Raw genomic sequence first — 25,522 nt, forward strand, 5'->3', positions numbered from 1 at the left:
CTGTCACCCTGTGGGTTTATCGAGCCCCGCAGGGATTGCCCTATTCATAGTCTTCCGATAATGTGTGCCACTTAAGGGCACTGAGGCTCAGGGGACCAGCCGCGACTGCCGACTGTCCGTCCAGACCTTTCCCGCCTAGAGCTGGTTTCCGACACTGCGCCTGGACCCCGGACCCTGAGGCCAGAGGGCTCGGCAGCTGGAACCCATCGGCAGCGTAGGTGCCCGTGGAGGGGACGAGCGCGCCCGAGCGCTCACCTTGACGATGAGTGGGTTCTGAAACATGGAGTCACGCACGACCCCCAGCCTCTCGTTCTCCATGCCCGGACGGATGTCTGCCACAGTCAGCGGCCGTCGGGGTGGCGGGCAGATCTGACTGACCGTGCGGCGCACGGGTTGCTTCTTCTTTTTCCATCGCGTGAAGTCTTGCCGGGACTTAGCCTGATCTGGCATCCTGGAGACCTCCGAGATCAGACCCCAATCTCCGAGATGCAAGCCCACAGAGTTCTGCCCTACACCCCACGCTCGCCGCTCCGGGCTGCACCACACGGACAGGGGGTGCACGCTGCGGCCAGGCAAGTTCGGAAGTGGAGCGCGCCCACCTGTGGAGCCCCGGCCGAGCGCGTAAACCCTGCCGAGTTCTTCGAAGTAATTTAGCCACCTTGTTGCAGACTGGAAGGGGGAAGACTATTTACCCTTGCGAAGAAATGGAATGGCCCGTCTCCTTGGCGACGGGACGCCAACGGCGCAGGAGCTTCCGGTTTCCTTTCTTGAAATTCTTGGCAACCAAAGACACGCATACACACAAATACACACACACTTTTTTTTTCGAGGCAGGGTTTGTCTGTGTAACCGCCCCAACAGAGACGTTTTAGAATTTTCTCAAGTCGACATAGGAAAACCCAAGAATCAAGTCTAAATTGTGTTAAAAGCGGAAGATTCTAGAAAGCCATTTATCCTTGGCTTTCGCCCTCTCTCTACCCATCCTTCTCTATTCAGTTCCTTCCCAAGCTTGCTCCAAGCTTGCACACACACACACACACACACACACACACACACACTCCCCTGGATATCACATTAACATGTTGATGTTGCAATAGGAACAAGCATCCTAGGCTTGGTGTCCATGCTAACCCACGGGGTGGTCCTAAGCCAGTTTCCCTGTTGGATTCTCCTTCCCCTGTTTTTGTGAATTGGGTGGAAAGGAAGGGGGGGGGGGACCCAATAGTGTGTTATTCCACAACCAAATGGGGGCGGGGGAGCTGAAAATCTCAGGTCCACGAGCTTGGTTAACTAAGAACATCTGAAATCCGGGCGGGAGAGTTGCTTAGCGAATAGAAGAACACGATGCTCTTTCACAGGTCCTGAGTTCAACTCCCAGCAATCAGACAGTGGCTCACAACTGCCTACAACGGGACCTGATGTCCTCTTCTGTCATGAAGATGAACAGGAAGACAAAGCGCTCGTATACATAAACAAATCTTTTTAAAAAAATCTGAAATGGGACCAGAGAAATGACTCAAGTTGCCAAGACTGACAACCAATTTGATTCTCAGGACCCATATGGTGGAAGGGCACACTTCCAAATTGTCCCCCGGTTCCACATGAATGCTGTGGCACACGTGTATATAAATAAATAAATAAATAAATAAATAAATAAATAAATGTAAAGCATAAAAACCCCTCTGGAAATGGCACATCTGAGACTATTCTTAAAGGTTTACCAACCCTACAACCTGAAAAAAATTAAATGGGTGGGTTTTTTAAAAGTTTGTTTTATGTGCACTGGTGTTTGGCCTTCATGTATATATGAGGGTGTCAGGTCTTAGAGTTACAGTTGAGAACTGCCACGTGGGTACTGAGAATTAAACCCAGAACCTCTGGAAGAGCAATCAGTGCTCTTAACTGCTGAGCCATCTCTCCAGCCTCCAACCTGAAATTTGTAGATGGAGATTTTTCTCTGTTCTTCTGGTTCCACTGTGGAAGTCAGCCATGATAAGTTAAATATGAACAGATCACCCCAAGGAAGTTCTTTACTTCCAACCGTTATCACCTGCCAGAGTAGGACTCGGCCATTGATAAGTTTAATGGAGGCCTGAGTCTCAGTAGTTTACCCTCAAACAATACCTGGTTGCAGAGAGAACCATAAACTAAGATTAACTGAGCACCACCCAAGAACAGACTATCCAGAGGAAATGCCTAATGTTCCAACAGCTGTAGATAGAATCACCTGCCAGCACCCACTCACCAAGACACCTCTAGACAAATGTCAGCCAATCAGGGGTCCTGAACCTCAGAAACCCCTCACCCCCAACTTTACTACTATAAAAACCCAACTCTAATTGAGCTCGGGGCTCTCTATTTATTATTCCGATACGTTGGACATGTGGAGAGACTGAGTTTGCAAACTTGCATAAAATAAAGGCTCTTTGCTTTTACATACAGGACTTGGTCTCCTTGTTGACTTTTGGGGGACTTCGCGGATTTGGGCATAACATCAATGGACCAGTTTCTCTCAACCTACCAGGTCCCCACAGCAGCTTATAAAATAACCACTCTGGGGCTTAATATCAGTTACAGTTGTTTGGCTGACGGCTCAGACTTCTTATTGGTTAACTATCTATAAATTAACCCATTTTTATTAATCTATGTATCACCATGTGGCTGTGGTTTACCTGTGATGCCCTGGCTTCTCACTACCCTGGCAGCTACATGGCGTCTCCCCAACTCTGCCTTCTCTCTCCCTGTCTTTGCTTCATTTTCCCAGCTAGGGTATATTCTGCCTGGCCATTGGCCGAAACAGTTTTATTTATCAACCAATAAGAGAAACACATAGTCACAGAATGCAGGAGGACATCCTACATCATTTCCCCTTTTCTGTCTAATTAAAAAGGAAGGTTTTAACTTTAACATAGTAAATTTATATATAGGTATGTATGTATCTATATGTATGTATATATGTATGTATATATATAAAGTTATCAAGCAAGAACCATAGTAACAATATTTAGTTCATTTGTATTTGGCAAAATTAAAGAAAATATTTTATCATCTAGTCTATCTTTGTGAGACCAAAGCTCTATACCTAATTTATCCTTCATCATAATTAAGAAAAACTATACTCATAACTATCTAGTGTTTAACACCACCATAGACCCCCAAAAGGATATAATATTACCTAAGTAAACAGGAAGTGTATTGTAAGCAACTTCCAAAACTGTAGAATTTACAGAGACATCCCACTGCCTGGACAGTCACCCAAAGTTCTTCTGTAACATTGGGGCATCCATCTTCAGCCTACAGACCCAGAGCATCTGAACTTTTCAGTGAAGCAGGGAATTTGAAGATCTGTTCTGCCTTGTGCTGGCAAAGTTCATCGTTTGCTTTCTTCTGTGTCCTGCAGAATATCTGGCAGTTTCTTCTGTGAAGCGAGAACCCTGAAGGACCATCCCATCTTATCTTGGCAACACTCATATTGCCTCTCACTTCAGAAATTTTTTTTTTTTTGGTTTTTTTTTTTTTTTTTCGAGACAGGGTTTCTCTGTAGCTTTGGAGCCTGCCCTGGAAAGAAATTTTTTTATTTAAAAAAATCCAAGCTTGGCATGGTGGCACATGTCTTTAATCCCAGCACTCAGGAGGCAGAAGCAGGCAGATTTCTCTGAGTTCAAGGCCAGCCTGGTCTACAGAGTGAGTTCCAGGACAGCAAAAGATACACAGAGAAAGCCTGGCTTGAAAAATATTCAAACCTACTAGAGAGTTAAAAATTGGGGAAAAAAATGGAGAAATGGCTCAGCAGTTAGAAGGACTTGCTGTTCCTGCCGAGGACCTGGATTTGATTCCAAGTACCCGCTTAGTGGTTCAAAAGAGTCAGTAATTCCACTTTCAAGGGATCTGATGCCATCTTCTGGCCTCCTCAGGCCCCAAGTACACACATGGCGTACAAACACAAGGGAAACACTCACACCCATATATTTTTAACTAAATACAATGAGTTCGATAAAAATCTGAGGCCCTCACCTGGAGTCACAAGCCTTTTTACATTGCCACTCGTTTGAGTAGGCTCACATACATGCACATGAACATACACACGCACACTGCTGAGTTGCTTGAAACTACCTCAAACAGTGCTACATTGTGTATTAGTTCTTGATCTACTGGTGTGATAAAATACCATGACAAGGAAGGACTTATAGAAAGAAGAGTTTATTTGTGCTTATGGCTCTAAAGGGATAAGGGTCCATTGTGGCAGGTTGGCATGGGGACTGGAAGAAGTTGCTGAGACCTCACATCCTGAACCCCAATCATGGAGGAGAGGTGGGGGTGGGAGGAGAGAGAGGTAGAGAGAAGGAGAGAGAGAGAGGGAGGGAGAGAGAGGGGGGAGAGAGAGGGGGAGAGAGAAATGGAGAAGGAGAAGGAGAGAGGGGAGAAGAGAGGGAGAGAGGAAGAGGAAGAGAGGGCGAGAGCACACTGGGAATGGCAGGAGCCTTTGAAACCCCAGAGACCTACTCCTCCAGTAAGGCTACACCTCCTAGACCTCCCCAAACAGTGCCACCAACTGGAAACCAAGTGTTCATACAGATGTAGCTATTCTTTTTGTTTGTTTGTTTTTTTGTTTTTCGAGACAGGGTTTCTCTGTGGTTTTGGAGACTGTCCTGGAACTAGCTCTTGTAGACCAGGCTGGTCTCGAACTCACAGAGATCCGCCTGCCTCTGCCTCCCAAGTGCTGGGATTAAAGGCATGCGCCACCACCGCCCGGCTTCTTAGGCAAGGTTTGACAAAGACATGGTGTGTGTACTTAGTTTATCCAGACTGCTTCACTATGTAACCCAAACCTGTCATTCTCCTGCCTCAGTCTTACAAGTGCTGGAATTGCAAGCATTTGTTACTACACCTGGCATATTGTACACTTTTTAAAGTTTTTTTTTCATTTTCATATTTATTTATTATTTTGGGTTTTTTTGAGACAAGTTTTTCTGTAGCTTTGGTGTCTGTCCTGGAACTAGCTCTTGTAGACCAAGCTGACCTCGAACTCACAGAGATCGCCTGCCTCTGCCTCCCAAGTGCTGGGATTAAAGGCGTGCGCCACCACTACCTAGCTAAGATTCATTTTTTCATGTATATGCATGGTTTGCCTGCATGTGGTATGTGTGTGCACCATGTACACCCATTGTGCCTAAGGAGGCTAGAAGAGGGCATTGAGTTCTCTGGAACTGGAGTTATGGACAGCTGTAAGCCACCAAGCAGGGACTGGGAAATGAACTTGGGTCCTCTGATAAAGCAGTAAGTGCTCTTAACCACTAAACCATCTCTCTGGCCCCTTTTAATCAAAGGTGCTTAGACGCTCACACAGAGGAAGTGACAGAAGTTTGGAGAAAGGCAGAAGAGCAAAGCAGAGGGGGAAAGCATGGGTTGGAACCCTGGGCCCTGTCTTGACAAGCAGCCAAAAGCTCAGTTTTCTCATTACAGGATGGGACTGACACTGTATTGCCTAATAATGACACCTACAACATGGGATTGTTTAAGAGTAAATGAGAGCCAGGTGGTGGTGTGCTGTGGGACAATGGTCTTTACCCTGTCACTTGTATTTTAAATAAATGCTGATTGGCCAGTAGCCAGGCAGGAAGTGCAGGCGGGGTAACTAGGCAGGAAGTAGAGGTGGGGCAATGAGAATTCTGGGAATTCTGGGAAGAGGGAAGTTTCAGTCTGCAGTCACCCAGATGAAAAGGAAACCAGGCACAGGCCAGCAAGATGTGACTGCCTTGCCCAAAAAAGTACCCAACTATGTGGCTAATACAGACAAGAATTATGGGCTAATATAAGAGTTAATAAGAAGCCTGAGCTACTGGGTCAATCAGTTTATAATTAATGTAGGCCTCTGTGTGTTTATTGGGGACTAAATGGGATGTAAGACCTGGTGGAACTGAAACTGGTGGAGGCGGCACACACCTTTAATGCCAGCACTCCAGGAGGCAGAGGCAAGCAGATCTCTGTGAGTTCAAGACCAGCCAGAGCTATTTATACAGAGAAACCCTGTTTCAACAAAATGAGAGAGAGAGAGAGAGAGAGAGAGAGAGAGAGAGAGAGAGAGAGAGAGAATGAGAAAACTTACAGCCTTACAGCTTCTAGGCTGGTATGTAGCTCAGTTGGTAAGGTGCTCCTTCAGCATGCACCGGGCCCTGAGTTCAGCCCCCAGCACTATATCAAACCTGGTATGTTGGTGCTTGTTACTCCAGCACTGTAGGTGGAGGTAGGGGAAATGAGAAATTCAAGGTCAGCATCAGCTACACAGTTTGAAGCTACTCTGGGCCACAGTAGACCATCTCAAACTGACAAACAAAAACAGAGAAGACTTTTCACATTTTATGTTAGCCACACAAAAAGTTGATAGAGATGATAGCCCTGATTTGATGGCTCAATTAAAGATTTGCTTTCTTTTGTTTTGTTTTGTTTTTTGTATTTTAAGACAAGGTTTCTTTGTGTAATCTTAGCTATCCTAGAATTAATTGTGTAGACCAGACTGGCCTTGAGCAAACCTGTCTCCTCTGCCTCCTGAGTGCTGGGATTAAAAGCATGTGCCATGGGGCTAGAGAGATGGCTCACAGGTTCAGAGCATTAACTGCACATCCAGAGGTCCTGAGTTCAATTCCCAGCAACCACATGGTGGCTCACAACCATCTACAGTGAGATCTTGTGCCCTCTTCTGGCATGCAAGCAGAACACTGTATATATAATAAATGAATAAATCTTTTTTTTTTTTTTAAAAAAAAAAAAGCATGTGCCACCAGTGGCCGGATTTTTTTTTTTTTTAATGGTTTTTCAAGACAGGGTTTCTCTGTACTTTGGAGCCTTCCTGGAACTCGCTCTGTAGACCAGGCTGGGCTTGAACTCACAGAGATATGCCTGTTTCTGCCTCTCAAATCCTGGGATTAAAGGCGCACGCCACCACTGCTTTGAGCTCAGCTTTTTATTTTATTATTTTATTATTTATTTATTTATTTATTGGATTTTCGAGACAGGTTTCTCCGTAGCTTTTTTGGTTCCTGTCCTGGCACTAGCTCTTGTAGACCAGGTTGGCCTCGAACTCACAGAGATCCGCCTGCCTCCGCCCGGCTGAGGTTTTTATTTTTATTTTTCCCCTAAATTTTGTGGCTTTCCTCCCTACGATTTGCTGTTTTTCGGGGTTTTTGTTTTGTTGGTTTTGTTGTTGTTTGTTTTTTGAGACAGGATCTTACTATCTACTCTGACCTCAAACTCGCTATTTAGATCAGGCTTGCTTCCAACTCACATATACCTGCCTCTGCTTCTGGCCTGCTTAGTTAGAGGGACACGCTTCAACTCTTTTCCCTGTCAGGACTATAGACAAGCAACTACGCATGCGTCCAATCCTTGCGTGCCGCCATGTTACTATGGCAGCCGGATGCGGAGCGGGCCGGAAGTCAGTACAGTACTTCCGTCTCCACAACACTTCCGGGTTGGAAGACGAGTGGCTACAATATCACGGGGTAGGTTGGACGACCTTTCGTTGTTAGAGCTTCTGGTTCGCGAGTGTGGCGGGGGCGGGCGGCGCTAGTCTTGTGCGAGGCGGCGGCCTGAGGCCGATCTGCCCGGTCCTCGCCGCAGGGGGTTGCCCCGAGACCCAGGCCGCTGCCTGCGGGATCTTTCCAGTCTGTTCCTCGGGTCGCCGCCCAGGGGCAGAGCAGGGTCAGTCCCAGCCCACGGGTGGTGAGGGTAGGGCGCGTGGGGCCGGAAGTGGAGGTAGGTCCGTTTCCGCTGGTTAGATGAGACGGAGCATGTCTCGGCTGTGGACAGTTGGCCTCGGGAAGGTGCCCGACCTTTGGGGAAGTCTGTGTGCGGCAGGGAACGTGGCACCCGGCTAGGAGTCAGTGAAGGCACCTTGATAAAATGGCCTGCACACTGAGGCCGGTCGCCGAGCATCAAGATCTACATCGTGCGTCATCTATAAATCCAGTTCCCAAGACCACTTACCCGGCCTGCAACAGTTGACTCAGCCTTCAGCCATTCGCCTGCCATATGTGCTTTTTACACACAGTCCGACGTGTGTTTTTGATTTAGCCAGCTCTCTTTTTCTCCACCATGGGTTGTGGGCGCTACAACCTATCTCCTTGGTCCCACGAGCACCCAGCAGGCACTCGGTGGACATACATGCAAGCAGGCAAAACACTCATGCACACAAAATACAATCTCTCTCTCCTCTTTCTCTCTCTCATTAAAAGCAAGGTTCAAGAAGGGTGGCAGTAATTGTTACTGAAGGGGCCTCAGCCCATGGCAGAAATTCGTCTGGGGCCGAGAAAGAGCTCTACAGCCGCAAAACCCAAACAAACAGTAACTAAATATGCTGTAACAAGATGGATGTGGAGTGAAATAGGAAAACTGGCTGCTAAAGGTGACTCCTGGCAGGGTAGGAACCAGGGGAGCACAGGCGATGTTGCTCAGTGATTAGTGTTTGCTTGCCACATCTGTTTCAGTTTTACAGTGTGGTCCTACCCCATTGCAGATGCTCACATGACTGGTCGCTATCATATGGGTCAGCCTAGAGCTAGAATTGGTTCTGGATAGTGGTCAGGTCCCAGCTGCAGACTGGCGGCTGTGATTAGAGCATAGCCCATTTCCTCCATCTCAGTAGCACTGGGGCAGCCAAGGAGAAAGCATTAACTCATGCCAAAAAATACAAATTACTGTGCAAAACCTGATAATACGCGACGTGCTGAGGCTACAGTGATTGTGTAAGACTGTCTGCTAGACCATTGGTAGCATTTGTGCGTTCCTACTGTGTGTCAGCGAGACCTTGAAAGTATCCTCTGCGTCTCTAGGTGTCACCCACTGGGTGACATCAGGGAGAAAGGTCTAAAGCAGAGCTCTCATGCCCACATGGACCTGAAAGACCTGCCTTGCAGGTGAGAATTCAACTGTTCTTTCATGGCCCCTTCCCTCCAAAACCTGGCCGGTCCTTACAGCTGCTGTTTACTACCCAGGATAAATGTATGCCTAGCATCCAGGTTGATTAAAACCTGGCGTGGAGGCACGCGCCTTTAATCCCGGGACTTGGGAGGCAAAAGGAGAAGGATCTCTGTGAGTTCAAGGTCAGCCTGGTCCCAGGACAGCCAGGGCTACGAGAGAAACACTGTCTTGGGAAATGACACACTCTTTACTGAGAGAGAAATCCAGAGTCTGCTAGTAAAATCAGAAGCTACAGGTCAGAAGTGAAGACAATGGGAAGAAGTAAGAGCACATAGTACCTGGTGTACAGAGTGAGTTCAGGACACTCAAGGCCATGGAGAGAGACCCTGTCTCAAAATAGAAAGATCATGTAAGTCTATTGCCTAGTCATCAAAGATAAATTATAGTTGAACCCAGAAGCAATTCAGAAGGAGAATAATATGAAATGTTTGCATGTAATTTTTTTTTTTGCTTTTTTTAAAATTAACTTTATTTTATGTGCATTGATATAAGGGTGTCAGATCCTCCCCTGGAACTGGAGTTAAAGACGCTTGTGAACTGTCGTGTGGGTGCTGGGAATTGAACCTGGGTCCTCTGGAAGAGCAGCCAGTGCTCTCTTTTTCTTTTTTGTAAAGATTTATTTATTTATTGTGTATACAATGTTCTGCCTGCATATATGCCTGTGTGCCAGAAGAGGGCACCAGATCTCATTACAGATGGTTGTGAGCTACCATGTGGTTGCTGGGACTTGAACTCAGGACCTTGGAAGAGCAGCCAGTGCTCTTAATTGTTGAGCCATCGCTCCAGCTGTGTATGTAACTCTTTTTTTTTTTTTTAAATATTTATTTATTTATTATGCATACAATATTCTGTCTGTGTGTATGCCTGCAGGACAGAAGAGGGCACCAGACCCCATTACAGATGGTTGTGAGCCACCATGTGGTTGCTGGGAATTGAACTCAGGACCTCTGGAAGAGCAGGCAATGCTCTTAACCTCTGAGCCATCTCTCCAGCCCCCTGTATGTAACTCTTTATGCAGTAGAGAGGAGGGTCTAAAGCGGGGTCCCAGTATCCCTGACTGGTCTCAAACTTACTATGTAGCTGAGAAGGACCTTGAACTTGTGATCCTCCTGCCTCCACTTTTCAGTGCTAGGTTACATGTGTGTGCAACTACAGCAGATTTATGAGATGCTAGGGATTGACCCCAGGACTTGGTGTGTGCTAGGCAAGCACTTTACCAGCTGAGCTGCATACCTGCCCCGTCAGTATATCTATCCAAACTTCATACCCCTGTATGTCAGTATTGTAAAAGTTCACCCTTCTCCACTGTGGAGTTCTCTTGTTTTGCTGGTCACTAACAGACACATCTGCCCTCTTTGTCAAAGGCCAGCATGAGGTCTGTGGGTGCTTAGTGATGCCAGCATGAAGCTCACTTCACTCTAATGAAAGGCTGGGTCATGACTCCCGGGTAGTGGCAATGGTGGGAGCAACACATGCAAGCTGGCTTCCTTTGTGTGATCTGAATGTGACAGTAGAATAGATGTTTAATGACTGAGCCTTAATGTTAATTTTTATAATTACAAGTGCTACAAAAGAAGCACGGATTAGAAAGAATAAGGGAAGGAAGCTTTTTTTGTTTTGTTTTTCAAGACCAGGTTTCTCTGTATGGCCCTGACTATCCTCACACTATCCTTACACTGGCCTTGAACTCACAGGAATCCACCGCGACTGCCTCCTGAGTGCTGGGATTAAAAGTGTGTACTGCCGGGCGGTGGTGGCGCACACCTTTAATCCCAGCACTCGGGAGGCAGAGGCAGGCAGATCTCTGTGAGTTCGAGACCAGCCTGGTCTCCAAGAGCTAGTTTCAGGACAGGCTCCAAAACCACAGAGAAACCCTGTCTGGAAAAACCAAAAAAAAAAAAAAAAAAAAGTGTGTACTACCACCTCCTGGCCTTAAATATAATACTTCTTTGAGAATTTTGTAATTCTTTGTTTTTAAGCATTTATTTATTATGCATACAATATTCTGTCTATGTGTATGCCTGCAGGCCAGAAGAGGGTACCAGACCTTATTACAGATGGTTGTGAGCCACCATGTGGTTGCCAGGAACTGAACTCAGGACCTTTGGAAGAGTAGGCAATGCTCTTAACCACTGAGCCATCTCTCCAGCCCGAATTTTGTAATTCTTTGAGAAATTCAGTTTAATCCAGTTCCTGGATGATCCCACTTCTTGCTCCTCCCCCCCCCCCCCCGTTTCATGTCCTCTTTTGTTTTCTTTTTATTTTTTTTAATTAATTAAAGATTTCTGCCTCCTCCCCGCCACTGCCTCCCATTTCCCTCCCCCTGCCCCAATCAAGTCCCGCTCCCTCAGTAGTCCTCATTGTCCGCTATGTTCAGCAAGTCGGGTTTTATCCCATGCTTTATCAGACCCAGGCCAGCTGGCCTTGGTGAGTTCCCAATAGAATATCCCCATTGTCTCAGTGTGTGCATGCACCCCTCGCTGTCCTGAGTTCCTTGCTCGTGCTCTCTCTCCTACTCCTGATTTGGACCTTGAGATTTCTGTCCAGTGCTCCAATGTGGGTCTCTGCCTCTGTCTCCTTTCATCGCCTGATGAAGGTTAATATTCAGGAGAATGCCTATATGTTTTTCTTTGGGTTCACCTTCTTATTTAGTTTCTCTAGGATCACGAATTATAGGCTCAATGTCCTTTATTTCTGATTAGAAACCAAATATGAGTGAGTACATCCCATGTTCCTCTTTTTGGGTCTGGGTTACCTCACTCAGGATAGTGTTTTCTATTTCCACCATTTGCATGCAAAATTCAAGAAGTTTGTATTCTTTTTAAAAATAACCCATCCAGTCAAGTTTATGGCTGCCATATACTCTGGGTGTGGGGCCATCCTCTGGATGTCAGTACTAGGGACCACACACCCTTAGAAAAAACTGCCTCTCCCCCAGAAGTCTGTGTCACCTCATTAGCCCCTCCCCCTCGGCATTTGAACGTTGCCTGGCTTGACCGTGTGTTAGCTCCACACCGCTGCTATGAATTGTGGGTTGTGAATGCAGGGGTTCTGTCATGTCCAGAAGACACTGCTCTGTTCCAGTTCTCTCAGTCTGGGCGCTCAGGGTCTGGTCCCCAAGCTTTGGAGGGCGAGCGAGGCACACAGATGTCCCATTCATTACTCCACTAACATTTGTTCTCTGTACTTTCTGCTGCTTGCTTTTGTTTTGTTTTTTGAGACAGGGTTTCTCTGTGTAGCTCTGGATGACCTGAAACTCTGTAGGCTAGGCTGTATTGGCCTGGAACTCAGAGAGATCCACCTGTCCCTGTCTCCTGAGTGCTAGCATCAAAGGTGTGCACCACCACTACCCAGCTTTATTCTCTGTACTTTGACCAGTTGTGAGTTTCTGCATTAATTGCTGTCTACAGCACCTCCCTCCCCAAGAAAAAAACCCACCTCTCTGATGAGGTCTGAGAGATATATTAATAAATCTATGGGTAGAGAAGGACAAAGGTAGAGGCAGTTTGATGCTATGTCCATTTAGCAGAATAATAGTGGTTGACTTGATGCCAGGTGGTGGTAGTGCACACCTTTAATCCCAGTACTAAGGAGGTAGAAGCAGGTGGATCTCTTTGAGTTCCAGGACAGCCAGGGCTACACAGAAAAGCTGAAAGAAAAAACCAGTAGATTCCCCCTGTCTAACTAGCCATGGACTCCTTGACAGATTTGCAGTACCCCACATGTTGGATCAAGGCTTTAGTTTTAGAAAGCAGTTTGCTACCCTCAAACATTCATGCCACTGTTGCACCCATAGGCACAACTTGCCATTGCCATTGTAGTTCACAGGGCTCCCAGTGGGTAAGGTTGAGATGATTTTCCACCCAGCAATCACATAGCACCTCTGGTACTATGAGAGCTAGGCAGTAGAGAGGAGGCTTCCTGGTCAGAACCAACTTAATGTAAGAGGAGGGAGGCTCTCTTAAAGAAGTCAACTTCCAGTCCAGCTGTAGTCCTAGGACTGGAGAGATTGAAATGGGAGCAGCAAGTGTTGGGGGCCAGCCTGGGCAACATAGCAAGACCTTGTCTCAGAGTAAAGCAAAGCAGTCTTCTAGCCAAGCTCACAGGCAGGCAAGGGAGCAGCAACGGCAGCCAGGAGAGTGGGAGGCAGCAGAGATCCCAGAGAGAGCCAGGGAAGGACTCAGGCATGTGGGGAGAACTGCAGCAAGTACCTGTCACAGAAGATGAGTCTGAGTGGCATGTGGTCCAGAATGTGCAGGACAGTGTTATTTCCTGTGAATTGGGAGGGGTGTGTGTGTGTATGTGTGTGAATGTATCATAATGGCAGTGGGGCCAGGCAATGTGGATCACAGCTTCCCATATTTTGAATAATACAAAATTTATACTCATGACTGCAGACTTGTCATTTGTCATACAGTTTCGTTTGTGCTGTCACTCCTGCCCTCAGACTTATGTTTAAAAGGCCAAAATAAACCATTGTCATGTTTTTCTAAAGGAATAGGATGGAAGAAGACTCAAGCAGATTTAAAATCCACACTGCAGTTTTTTACAAGAAAAAGAAACGGTCTTCTGTGTCCGAGGAAAGACCCCAAATAAGAACCCCTGAGACCCTGGAGAGTGAGCATCCTCCGGTGTCCAAGCCAAGGAAGAAGAGGAGGAAGGAGTCCCAGACTCCAGCCCCTAAGACCCTGGAGAGTGAGCATCCTCTGGTGTCCAAGCCGGGGAAGAGGAGGAAGGAGTACCAGATTCCAGCCCCTGAGACCCTGGAGAGTAAGCATCCTCTGGTGTCCAAGCCAAGGAAGAAGAGGAGGAAGGAGTACCAGACTCCAGCCCCTGAGACCCTGGAGAGTGAGCATCCTCTGGTGTCCAAGCCGGGGAAGAGGAGGAAGGAGTCCCAGATTCCAGCCCCTGAGACCCTGGAGAGTGAGCATCCTCCGGTATCCAAGCCAGGGAAGAAGAGGAGGAAGGAGTCCCAGACTCCAGCCCCTGAGAGCTTGGAGAATGAGCATCCTCTGGTGTCCAAGCCGGGGAAGAGGAGGAAGGAGTCCCAGACTTCAGCTCCTGAAAACTTGGAGAGTGAGCATCCTCAGGTATCCAAGCTGGGTAAAAGGAAGGAGTCCCAGACTCCAGCCCCTGAGAGCTTAGAGAGTGAGCATCCTCGGGTGTCCAAGCCGGGGAAGAGGAAGGAGTCCCAGACTCCAGCTCCTGAGAGCCTGGAGAATGAGCATCCTCGGGTGTCCAAGCCGGGGAAGAAGAAGGAGTCCCAGACACCAGCCCCTGAAAGCTTGGAGAGTGAGCGTCCTCACATAGCCAAGAGGAAGAAGGGGAGGGAGTTCCAACAACTTACTTCTTCCCTTCTGAAAAATTCAGAAACCTTCCATAAAGCCAAAAAGACCATTTCTACCCATAAAAAAAAGAGAAGTAGTGTTTGGGAGGTGGATGTGGAAACAGGGATCATTCTTGTAAATAAAGAAAACATAGAGAACCTGCTGGAGAGTTCTAGAAAAGATGTGGATATTGTTTATGTAGATGTGAGCAAGGGACAAAAGTCAGCAGAAGCAGACAAAGCAGAGGAGCTGTCTGTTGCTGAGTCCCAGAAACATGACTGTCAAGAGCTGCACACTGATGTTAGGAGCAAAAAGAATCAAAAGCATTTGAAGAAAGTTGTATGCAGGGATGCTGTACGGGAAAGCCAGCATGAGAACATCATCTTGCCCCACTCAGAATCCTTGTCTTCTATGAATCTAGAAGGCAAAAGCACAGAACTAGTGATGTCTTGTAAAAAGAAGTCTAAGGAAAAAGTGGTCACGAACCAGGAATTGGGGGTCATGCCTGAGAGTGTTGGTAGCACACACCCTGGAGGAGAGGCTGGGACTGGAGAAGTAGGTGAGAGGATCAAAGGATCCCATAGTATCAGGAAAAAGTCTAAGAAAAGGAAGTGTGCGTCTGTTCCTATTGCCACCTCTGGTGACAATGTCTCACTGCCTGACGACAATGCTGAGAATGCCCTCGTGGATTCATTGGAAGGCAGCAATGCTTTGAGGGAAGAGGATGTGGACCACAGACCAAGGGAGGCAGGAACCCAGGCTTGTTCCAGCGAGAAGCATGCAGAAGAGATGCAGGGGTAAGCTGGGAATGGGGCGTGTCTTCTGTGAGCCTAGGAAATGACAGAAATCATAATGTGCACATGTAATTGAGCCGTCTCAGCAGATAGCTGATCTCTTCCTGTGTAAAAGAAGGTAGTTAAATTAGATTTTCACGGAGCTCTCTTTTTACCTACTGGTATAAGACTGAGTCATTTTAAGACTTCCCAGCGACTCGGCTTGTCTGGGAGTGTGTACTGGTGTAAGGGTTACATATATTATACTGAGGATTGTGCAAAACTAGCGTTACTTATCTAATGCTATGCGAGTATACTGTTTAGTGAGCTGATGGAGGGAGGCTTTCCCATTCTCAGATCCTAGACTGGGACAGATCCTCTCTTCTCACTTTCACTCCGTAACTTTGTGTTTGCTTCAGCTTTAGGTAAAATAGAGTCTGACTTAGAATAGTCTCACATGAGTGGTAAATGGAGTGCTGTTAAATGCCACATGGGATGGCAGTAATCACAGGTGTGAGTCATTCACATTGTCCTTGTATTGTCTACTGGGGACCTTGTCAGAGCCTTGGTTATGAGGCGGGAATATGCTGGCTTTCCTTGAGCCACAGGCCATATGAAAACACTAACTTGCTAACAGGTGGGCAAAATGGTTTAGTTTTTAGTCCGACAGACTCACTGATGCCTGAACATACTAAGAGCAGACAGATTCTGACATCTGGTAAAGAACTGGCAAAAGCAGTTGCGCTGGATACATAAAAAACTAAGGAAGAGCTGGGCCGCAGTGGCGCACACCTTTAATCCCAGCACTTGGGAGGCAGATGCAGGTGGATCTCTGTGAGTTCAAGGCCAGCCTGGTCTACAGGACAGGCTCCAAAGCTACAGAGAAACCCTGTCTCGAAAATAAAAAAAATAAAAAAAACTAAGGAAGAAATGAAGCCTCTAGCCTGTGCCGCAGGAACCACGGGAGAGACGTAGCGCATAAATTTCTGCTCGCATGTCCCCATCTAATGTTGTCAGGCTGCATAGCATTAGAAGTTAGGGACTGAATGGCTCCGAGGTGCAGTCCAACTTCACTACTCTTCGACTGAGAGCCATTCAGGAAGAGCTGGAAAGGTGTTAGCTGAAGAGATGACTGTTGGTTACCGGTCTCCCCCTTAGGTTAGAATCCACCCCTGAAGAAGAAAGCAATTTGGAATCGGTCAGCAATTCCACAGCAAGATATGTATCTGAAGATGGGAGAGACTCTGATGAATCAGACGTGGATTTGGGCTCTGCAGTGAAGCAGCTCCAAGAGTTCATTCCTGACATACAGGAAAGGGCAGCCACCACAATCAGACGCATGTATCGGGATGACCTGGGGCGATTCAAGGAATTTAAGGCACAAGGTAAACTTTTCAACGTCCAGAGCAGGCAACAGCTGCTTTTGTGAGTGACTTGGATTGATGGGCCCAGAGGAAGCATCCTTTAAGAAGATCTAAGAAGCTGCTGGATGGTAGTGGCACACATCTTTAATTCTAGCACTTGGAGGTAGAGGCAGGCGAATCTCTGTGAGTTTAAGACCAGCCTACTCTACAGAGTGAGTTCCAGGACAGCCAGGGCTGTTAAACAGAGAAACCCTATCTTGGGTGGGAGGTGGGGGCTATAGATCTGAGATGTACCACAACTGAGCATTAGTTACGGAACAGTTGCTTACTGGGGAATGTTAAAAGTCACCTTTTAGAATGTTTCTTCATTGTATGTATTTATCATGCATGATCATGCGTGGCATAAGGACTCTTTTATACAAGTATGCACTATACATTGAGTGAGGGGCTCTGACTTTGGGAGCCAAGGAGGTTGATGAGAGTAGAAACAAACAGGTTAGCACCCCCCCCCTCCCCAAGAGCCTCATGTGGACACAGTTTAAAGAGCAGTGTCTTCTGGCCCCCTGTAAATGGAGGCTTTACTGCCCTCCCTGGTCCTGCAGCCATTCTTAAAATAATCACTGCAAGGCTTATTACTAGCTAGCTCGTACATTTAAATTAACCCATTTCTGTTAATCTGTATATTGCCACGTGGCCCATGGCTTACTGGTGGTGCTCTGGCATCTTGCTCCTTGGGCGGATGCTGGTATATCCCTGACTCTACCCTTCTCCCTTATCTCTGCTTGGATTTTCCACCTGGCTCTATTCTGCCTGGCTATTGGCCAAATCAGCTTCTTTATTAAGCAGTGGTAATAAAACATAATCACAGCCTACAGAGGGGTTAAAACATAATAAAACATAATCACAGCAGCCCCCTTTGCTGTATTCTGAGTTGAATCATGAGGTAAAGCAGACTGAGCTCAGACTCGCAATCCTCCCAAGTGCTAGATTTACCAGGTGTGAATCACCATGACTGACTCTACATCTAAATTACTGAGTTATTTTTTTAATTTTGTTGCATGAATGTATGTATGTTTGTATAATAAACCGAAAACCAGGGCTGAAGCTATGGCTCAGTCGGTAGTGTTTGCCAAGCATGCACCCAACACTAGGTTTGATTCCCAGCACCCACATAAATTGAGTGTGCTGGTGCTTGTCTGTAATCCCAACTCTCAGGAAGTAAAGGCAGGAAAATCAGAAGTTCAAGCCCATTCGTAGCTACGTAGGGAGTTTGAGGCTTGACTGAGCTATATGATACCCTGTCACAATAAAACAAAACATCTAAAGCCAAACAAGTAAACTGAGTCTCCAGCTCTTTTTGCAGACAGAAAGAAAGAACAATGCGCTAGTCACACAATTGATCCTTAATGATTGAACAAGGATCAGGAGTTCTTTCTCTGTAAACTGTACTATGTTTTGTCAATCCTGACCCTGGTTTGCATGTAGAGAAAGCTTATGTTTGTTCAGCAGGCTTTTGTTAGCCCCTGTGAACACCACTTTCAGGGAGTTCAGTGACATGGGAGGGGGAAGGCTTCTTCTAGATTCTTCTTCAATATTGAGTGGATTTATTATCAACGTCCGTTGCTTTTAATGTAACTATTTTAAAGAGATTGAGGAAACAAGTAAGTCACTGTGGAAGAGGATGTCTGAGAAGACCTGGGGAGAGGAGCCATAGCTTAGACTAGAATGAGGGTGGGGAGCCACTCAGTGCCAAAGATCCCAGTGGGCTCGACTGCTCCTGGCAGGCTGGTCCTGCTAGCCCTGGTATTCTGAGTTTGGTAGGTTTCCTTTTGGGCTCGGGAGTTGCTTGGTCAATAAAGTGCTTGTTGCACAAACATGAGGACCTGAGTTCAGCTCCCAGAATCCATGTAGAAGAGCTGACCATGGTGGCATGTGCTTGTAACCCTAACACAGGGAGGCAGAGACAGAAAGGTCTTTGGGGCTTGCTGGTCTACTTGATCAACAGGTGAGCCTATCACTAAAAAAAAAAGGTGGATTTGAGGATCAACAGCTGCACGTACCAGACCATAGAAAAGAAATGAGTGTGGTAAGTTTGCTTTTATTCATAATTGACAATACATACTTTCTCTCCTCCCCCTCATCCCTAGGTGTTGCTATTAGATTTGGCAAATTTTCTGCTAAAGAAAATAAACAAATAGAGAAAAACGTGCAAGAATTCCTGTCCCTGACTGGAATTGAGAATGCAGACAAGCTGCTGTACACAGACAGATATCCAGAGGAAAAGTCTCTGATCACCAATTTAAAACGAAAGCATGCGTTCAGGCTGCACATTGGTAAGTGGAGAAGTGGACTCAAGCGCTGTCAGCCCTCCTACACCTCCCTCAGCCCCTGTGCTGAGTAGTACTTCCTCTGAATCCCATGGGTTTGTATCTCAAGAGTAGTGCACCTGTGGATTTTGTGGAAAAGTAAAATGATCTTCTATCTTTGTCTACTTGGCAGTAATTATGACTTTAGTTTCTTGTCTTGTTTACCATTCATTCCATGCACCATGGTCTTCTAAGGGCAGCGCTTTGAGCTGGACCCCCGCTGGTGGGTTCTGCTGAGAAAGTTAGGAGATTAGTGAGCCCTCTGAGAACGGCCCCAGAAGTTCATGGACGGCACAGATTGGACACAGGGTTGTTAAAAACGAAGAAGACACAAAGTTGGGGAGGGTAGAGAAGAGGGGGCAGATCTTGGAGGACTTAGGAGAAGGAGTTGGGGTGAATATGATCAAAATACATTGTATGCTATTCTCTCTCTCTCTTTTTTTTTTTTTTTTGGTTTTTCGAGACAGGGTTTCTCTGTGGTTTTGGAGCCTGTCCTGGAACTAGCTCTTGTAGACCAGACTGGACTTGAACCCACAGAGATTCGCCTGCCTCTGCCTCCCAAGTGCTGGGATTAAAGGCGTGCGCCACCAACGCCCAGCTGTATGCTATTCTCAAAGCATTAATTTAAAATACCTGTTTTAATTTAAAATATTTGTTTATTTTTTTTTCATCTTTTCAATACAGGGTTTCTCTGTGTAGCCCTGGCTATCCTGGAACTCACTCTGTAGACCAGGCTGGCCTTGAACTCAGAGATCCACTTGCCTCTACCTCCCAAGTGCCAGGATCAAAGGCGTGCACCACCATGTCCAGCAAAAACTACGTTAAAGAGCCGGGCGGTAGTGGCGCACGCCTTTAATCCCAGCACTCGGGAGGCAGAGACAGGCGGATCTCTGTGAGTTCGAGGCCAGCCTGGTCTACAAGAGCTAGTTCCAGGACTGGAACCAAAAAAAAAAAAAAAAAAAAAAAAACTACGGAGAAACCCTGTCTCAAAAATCCAAAAAAAAAAAAAAAAAACTACATTAAAGAAAAAAACGATGCGTAAGTGGCATCAGGTCACTCGTGAAAGAACCTTTTTTGAGTGTGAAGATGATAATTCCACGGGTGTTTTCTGGGACGTGGGATGGTGGCCCCTGGAGAATGGGAAATGGGGAAGGCTTTGCTGGGGAGAGGCCTGTTCCTTTCCTGTGCTCCCCTACAATCTTGCTGAAATGGCAATCCAGTGAGGGTCTGAGTGGGTCCTCGAACCCAGTGTGTACCACGCTCAAAGCGGTGTTGACTGTGCATGTGTTCATCTGCTCTAACAGTGCAGGCGTGTGAAGAGCCAGCCTCTGCACACTGCTGCACATGAGTTAATGTGTTACAGAAGGGTCCACTGGGTTACTTTGGCATCTGTGACCATGTATGTCTCACATTGGCTACCTGTTGCCTCTCTGACTCTGTCTCCTGACTGTCTGTAGGGAAAGGTATCGCTCGGCCCTGGAAGCTTGTGTACTATCGCGCAAAGAAGATCTTTGATGTGAATAATTACAAAGGCAGGTAAGAGAGTCTCACTGCTTATGCCGCAGTTGGTTGTGATGTCAAGTAACGAAGTATCCACAGCCATGGTGAGAAGTGGAGATCACAGAGATCTCTGCATTGAAATTTAGCTGAGTATTGGTTAGGTATATGCCTTTAAGATTCGTTTCCACTGGAAAGTGTGGGGCACACCTTTAATCCCAGCACTTGAGAGGCAGAGGCAGGCAGATCTGTGAGTTCGAGGCCAGCCTGGTCTACAAAGAAAGTTCCAGGGCAGCCAGGACTGTTCCATAGAAACCCTATCTCAAAAAAAAAAAAAAAGAAAGAAAGAAAGAAAGAAAAGAAGACAAATCATTTCCATTTCCATTTCTACTTCCTTAATAAGCCATCTGGAATCTTCTATACTCAGTGTCCACTTTTCTGTGTTCCTGGCTGCAGCACTGGGCATCTCCTGCCTCTCACTGTGGCTCCTCTTTGCTCATCTCTCTGTTGCACAGTCATCTCCAGTGCTGGAGCTTCTCTCACTGTGGAATTCCCTTCTGCTGTGACACATCCAGTTGGGTTTTCTGGAAATGTTTGAAGATGCAGGTTAGGTCACGTGGGACAGTTCTGTGGTACATGCAGAATGCCTGATGTGGTTGAACTCTCCTCCTTCCCAAGGAAAGTCCCCAGCTTTCATTTGTATCCAACATTCTAAATAACATTGGCAGTACATTCTCAGTTTTGTTTCTTCCGTGTGCCTGCTTTCTAAGTGAGTGAGGAGTCTGAACTGAGACCTTCATTCTGACAGGGTGAGCACCGTATCTACTGACTCAGCCCTGTTACCCCCCCTCCCACTCCCATTGCCCACTGTATCCTTATTCTCTCACCCACAATTTTTTTATTCTAAAAAAAAATGTGTTTTGTATGTATGTGTGCACCACACAAGCAGGAGTCTGCAGATGTCAGAGGAGGTGTCAGACTGGTGTGAACCGCCGTGTGTGTTCTGGGATCTCTGCAAAGAGCAGGAAGTGTAGCCAGGTGTGATGCTGCTCACTTTTAATCCCAACACTTGGGAAGCAAAGGCAGGAACAGGAGGATCTCTGCGTTCGAGGCCATCCTAGACTACATAGCAAGAGCCAGGATAGCCAGGGCTACAACAAAAGAGTAGAAAATGCTCTTAACCACTGAGCCATCTGTCCAGCTTTTACCCACAGTTCTTGTCCTTTTGGTTGTGAGCCTATCCTTTTACCACTGAGCCATCTGTCCAGCCACCTCCCACAATTCTTAATAGTGAAGAAGAATGTGTCTATAGACTGTTTATAGAATTTTATGGAATGTTTTCTGTAGTCCCTGTTTGTGAGTACATTTTCTGCAGACACTGGAACACTATTAGCTAGAGAAGTTCCACGTCAGAGGTTGTCACTGTATTCCAGACCTTTGACAGAACCCACCCCTACCCTGGGTTAAGATTTAGAAATCTGCCAGGCATGGTGGCACACGCTTTTAATCTCAGCACTCTGGAGGCAAAGGCAAGTGGATCTCTATGAGTTTGAGACCAGCCTGGTCTACAATGTGAGTTCCTGGACAGCCAGGCCGGTTATACAGAGAAACTCTCTCAAAAATAAATAAATAAATAAACAAACAAACAACAACAACAAAAAAGATTTAGAAATCTAAGGTTATGAAAATTGCTATATCTTGGCTTAAGTATTTATGGTGTTTAATCTCAAAATTTATAATGTACTACTTAGATATTTAATAGGATTAATGCAGGCATACACATATTTATGTTAAGCCCAGAGAGAACAATCTGACAAGGTCCCTTCCTCGTGGGCCTTGCCTCCCAGCTGTGCCAACTCCTGTATGACTTCAGCCACATGGAGTTAACCCTTATTGCCATGTATGGTGAGAGTGGGTTGAGAATGGAGGTCATGAATGCCCTCCAACACTAACTGGAAGTGTTGTGCCACGCACTGGGGTGGAACCCAGGCTTTGTGCTTGCCAGAGACGGCTGAATCAGGGAGTCAAATGCCTAGATCAGAGGAAGCTTCTTCTCATGGTAATCTTGCTAATACTAAGTGAAGTCAAGTCCTCCTTGTGGGGGTGTGAAGCAGGCCGAGTGGCTTACACGAGGGTTTGCTCGGCAGCAGTCAGCACTGGTCTAGAGGAAATAGTGTGATCCAGGGGTCCATAGATGCCAAAGGCAAGCCTAGAACAGTGCAGCGCTCCTTGCAGAGTACCATGCAGATGACCATCTGGTGGATGGAGAAAGCCATGTCCAAGCCAGCACAGAGCCTGTGGGGTAAGAACAGGCTCAGGTGGTTTGCTCTGGCCTCTGGCTCTGGCCAGCTGTGGCTGAGGGCATGACCACCACTGAAATGCTGAGACAGGCAGTGAGGGGCTCCAGCCATTGGTAGGAGGGACATGGCTTCCTGTCAGTGCTGCCTTCTGCTTTCCCAAAGTAGTGCCATGAGGTACCCTTTCTAGTCTTGGCCTTCATTAAACATCCATTTTCCTTCTCTCAGGTACAATGAAGAAGATACTAAGAAGCTAAAGGTATACCATTCCCTCCATGGAAACGACTGGAAAAAGATCGGGGCCATGGTAGCCCGAAGCAGCCTCTCTGTCGCCCTGAAGTACTCTCAGATTGGTGGTCGTAAGTGGCCTGTCTCACTGTGGAATAAGATAGTGACTGAGCCAGTGTGCAGAGGTCTCTGTGGGCCCACTCTTAGTACCTGCTCTCTCTGTTACTTCATTTGGCTTCTTTGTGTGCTGTCAGTGAAACTAGCTTTATTTACTGAGCCCACTGACCATGCCTCAGTTCCATATCTTGTAGCGTGAATCCTTTTTCTTATGCTGGTCCTCCAGAAGCTGGCCAGGAGGGAGTCTCGGAAAGGGAGATGTGCAGTCTCTGTGCCCCAGAGGGTTAGGCTTAAACCAGGCAGAGTGGTGCACCACTTTAATCCCAGTACTCAAGAGACAGAAGCAGGCTGATCTTTGAGTTTGAGGCCAGTCTGGTCCACATAGTGAGTTGAGGACAGCCAGGACTACATGGAGAGACCCTGTCTCATAAACCAAAAAACAAGAATAACTATTGTCAATTATTTTAGGTTGGTTTGATTGAGCTGTTGCCTACTGTTTTCTGGAAAGGACCTGATTTATCATCTCCTATTTATCTATCATTTTTATTTATTTAGTGGCGTGTGTGTGTGGTTTTTCGAGACAGGTTTGTCTCTGTAACAGCTCTGGCTGTCCTAGAACTCACTCTGTAGGCCAGACTGGCCTCAAACTCAGAGATCCACTTGCTTCTCTTTCCTGAGTGCTGGGATTAAAGGCGTGCACCACTATCACCGGACAACATCTCCTTTTAAATGTGCTTAGAAAGCAAATAGGTGAACAACTACAAGGTCGTCCTTTTATGCCTACAGACATAAACCACGGTGCTTGGAGTAAGACTGAAACTCAGAGACTAATCAAGGCTGTGGAGGATGTGATCCTAAAGAAAATGTCTCCCCAGGAGTTAAGAGAACTGGATTCTAGACTCCAGGAAGACCCTGAAGGTCGCCTGTCCATTGTCCGGGAAAAACTGTACAAGGGCATTTCATGGGTGGAAGTGGAAGCCAAAGTGGAGACCAGAAACTGGATGCAGTGCAAAAGTAAGTGGTAAGTGTAAGACTTCCTGTGTCTATTTTGATGGGTTTCTCTTATTTGTTTGGCCTGGGTGAGCCTATATATAGCTGTGCACAACACACAGTGTTGAGAATGCCACAGCCCCTGCTGCACCTGCTTCAGTCAGTACCTAACCTTGATTGACAGTCTGCACATGGGGAGCAGCTTCTGTGCAGGGGTTTATTTCTTCCTCATACAGAACTTAAAGACAGACTTGGTATCTATGAATCCAGGAAACTGAGGCAGGAGATTTGGGGCTAGCCTGAGCAGTAGAATGAGATGGATTGTGACTCTTGACTATCTTTCATGTTTTTAGTAAGGCAGGAAGAACAAATTTTTTAATTAAAACAGCTTTAAGGAAGTACTCTTTATACCCACCTCCATGTTATGCTGAATAACCCCAGAAGTTACATGTCTGCAACACTGAAGCAATTGATAGAAATGCGTGTCCAGGGAGATCAGAGCCTAGTGGCAGAGTTGCTTGGCCTTGCTTGGTTTGAGGGTTAGGTCAGTGGCTGCTGGGGGCTGCTCTGCAGCGCCCTCATAGTCATGCTCTGATTTAGTTCCTGACCCATAGACTGTTTCCTTCTGGCTGCATGTCCTCTCACTTTCCTGAGCTCTGGAGGGTCGAGCCTGAGTGTCCAGCTACATCCTCACTGCAGCAGGGATTCCTCATGGACTGAACCCACACTATGTCCAAGGCATTTGGTGACCCTCACCTTCCAAATGAGTAAAATCCAGAGGAGTACTTTACATTAAAAGCAGACTCCTGTCCTGGGCTGTGGTGGCTCATGCGCCTTTTATCCCAGCACTCTGGAGGCAGAAGCAGGTGGATCTCTGTGAGTTCAAGGCCAGCCTGGTCTGTAAGAACTAGTTCTAGGGGCTGGAGAGATGATGGCTCAGTGGTTAAGAGCACTGCCTGTTCTTCCAAAGGTCCTGAGTTCAATTCCCAGCAACCACATGGTGGCTCACAACCATCTGTAATGAGAGCTGGTGCCCTCTGCTGGCCTGCAGACATACATGGAGGCCGAACACTGTACAAATAATAAATACACATTTCATTTAAAAAAAAAAAAAAAAAGTAGTTCCAAAACAAGGTCCAAAGCTACAGAGAAACCTATCTCAAATAAAATAAAATAGGTTGCCTCCTGAATTGTACTGCCCTTTTAACACCTTTCAGCTCTATTTGGGATATTTGGGTGCTTTGCTTTGGTTTTGTTCTGGGATTCAGACCCAGGACCAAATGCATGCTATGTAATCACTCCACCACTGAGCTAAGTTCCCAGCCTAGTCTGTGTTTAACAAACATCAGTGCTCAGGGAAAGAAACCCCAAAGAACAGATAATGTTGGGAGTGTATAGAGGAAGTGGGACCGTTTCTACTCTTCAATTTTAGGGTGCAACAGGAAAGTAGGTTCTGAGCCTCAGCGGGAGGGTGATGTTTCAGTGCTGGAAGGGGGAATGATTGGGGGCTGTGCTGCTTCCGAGCCAGCAGAAGATGTGCAAGGTGTGTTTAACGTGAACAGAGAAATAGGAGCCTCAACCCCTGGG

General features: G+C 46.6%; 2 protein-coding genes across 4 annotated transcripts in view; one reads left to right on the plus strand and one right to left on the minus strand.

The window, feature by feature from the left end:
• Window positions 1-501, minus strand: part of Cfap77 (cilia and flagella associated protein 77) — a 124,851-nt gene extending 124,350 nt beyond the window's left edge. Inside the window, exon 1 of the mRNA XM_057755506.1 lies at window positions 256-501. Within this exon, the coding sequence (XP_057611489.1) occupies window positions 256-450 (195 nt within the window). The 5' untranslated portion in view covers window positions 451-501. The remainder of the gene's footprint in view (window positions 1-255) is intronic.
• A 6,958-nt stretch (window positions 502-7,459) lies between these two features.
• Window positions 7,460-25,522, plus strand: part of Ttf1 (transcription termination factor 1) — a 28,363-nt gene continuing 10,300 nt past the window's right edge. For 2 of the 3 annotated variants that reach the window (XM_057755749.1, XM_057755750.1), the window contains exons 1-7: window positions 7,460-7,499; window positions 13,472-15,100; window positions 16,235-16,461; window positions 18,588-18,773; window positions 20,264-20,342; window positions 22,829-22,959; window positions 23,732-23,966. In XM_057755749.1, coding sequence (XP_057611732.1) covers window positions 13,479-15,100; window positions 16,235-16,461; window positions 18,588-18,773; window positions 20,264-20,342; window positions 22,829-22,959; window positions 23,732-23,966 — 2,480 coding nt within the window. In that variant the 5' untranslated portion in view covers window positions 7,460-7,499; window positions 13,472-13,478. The remainder of the gene's footprint in view (window positions 7,500-13,471; window positions 15,101-16,234; window positions 16,462-18,587; window positions 18,774-20,263; window positions 20,343-22,828; window positions 22,960-23,731; window positions 23,967-25,522) is intronic. The other variant, XR_009056013.1, reaches the window with a different exon arrangement.

The sequence above is a fragment of the Chionomys nivalis genome, chromosome 22 (genome assembly GCF_950005125.1).
Source record: "Chionomys nivalis chromosome 22, mChiNiv1.1, whole genome shotgun sequence".
In the NCBI taxonomy this organism is placed as follows: domain Eukaryota; kingdom Metazoa; phylum Chordata; class Mammalia; order Rodentia; family Cricetidae; genus Chionomys; species Chionomys nivalis.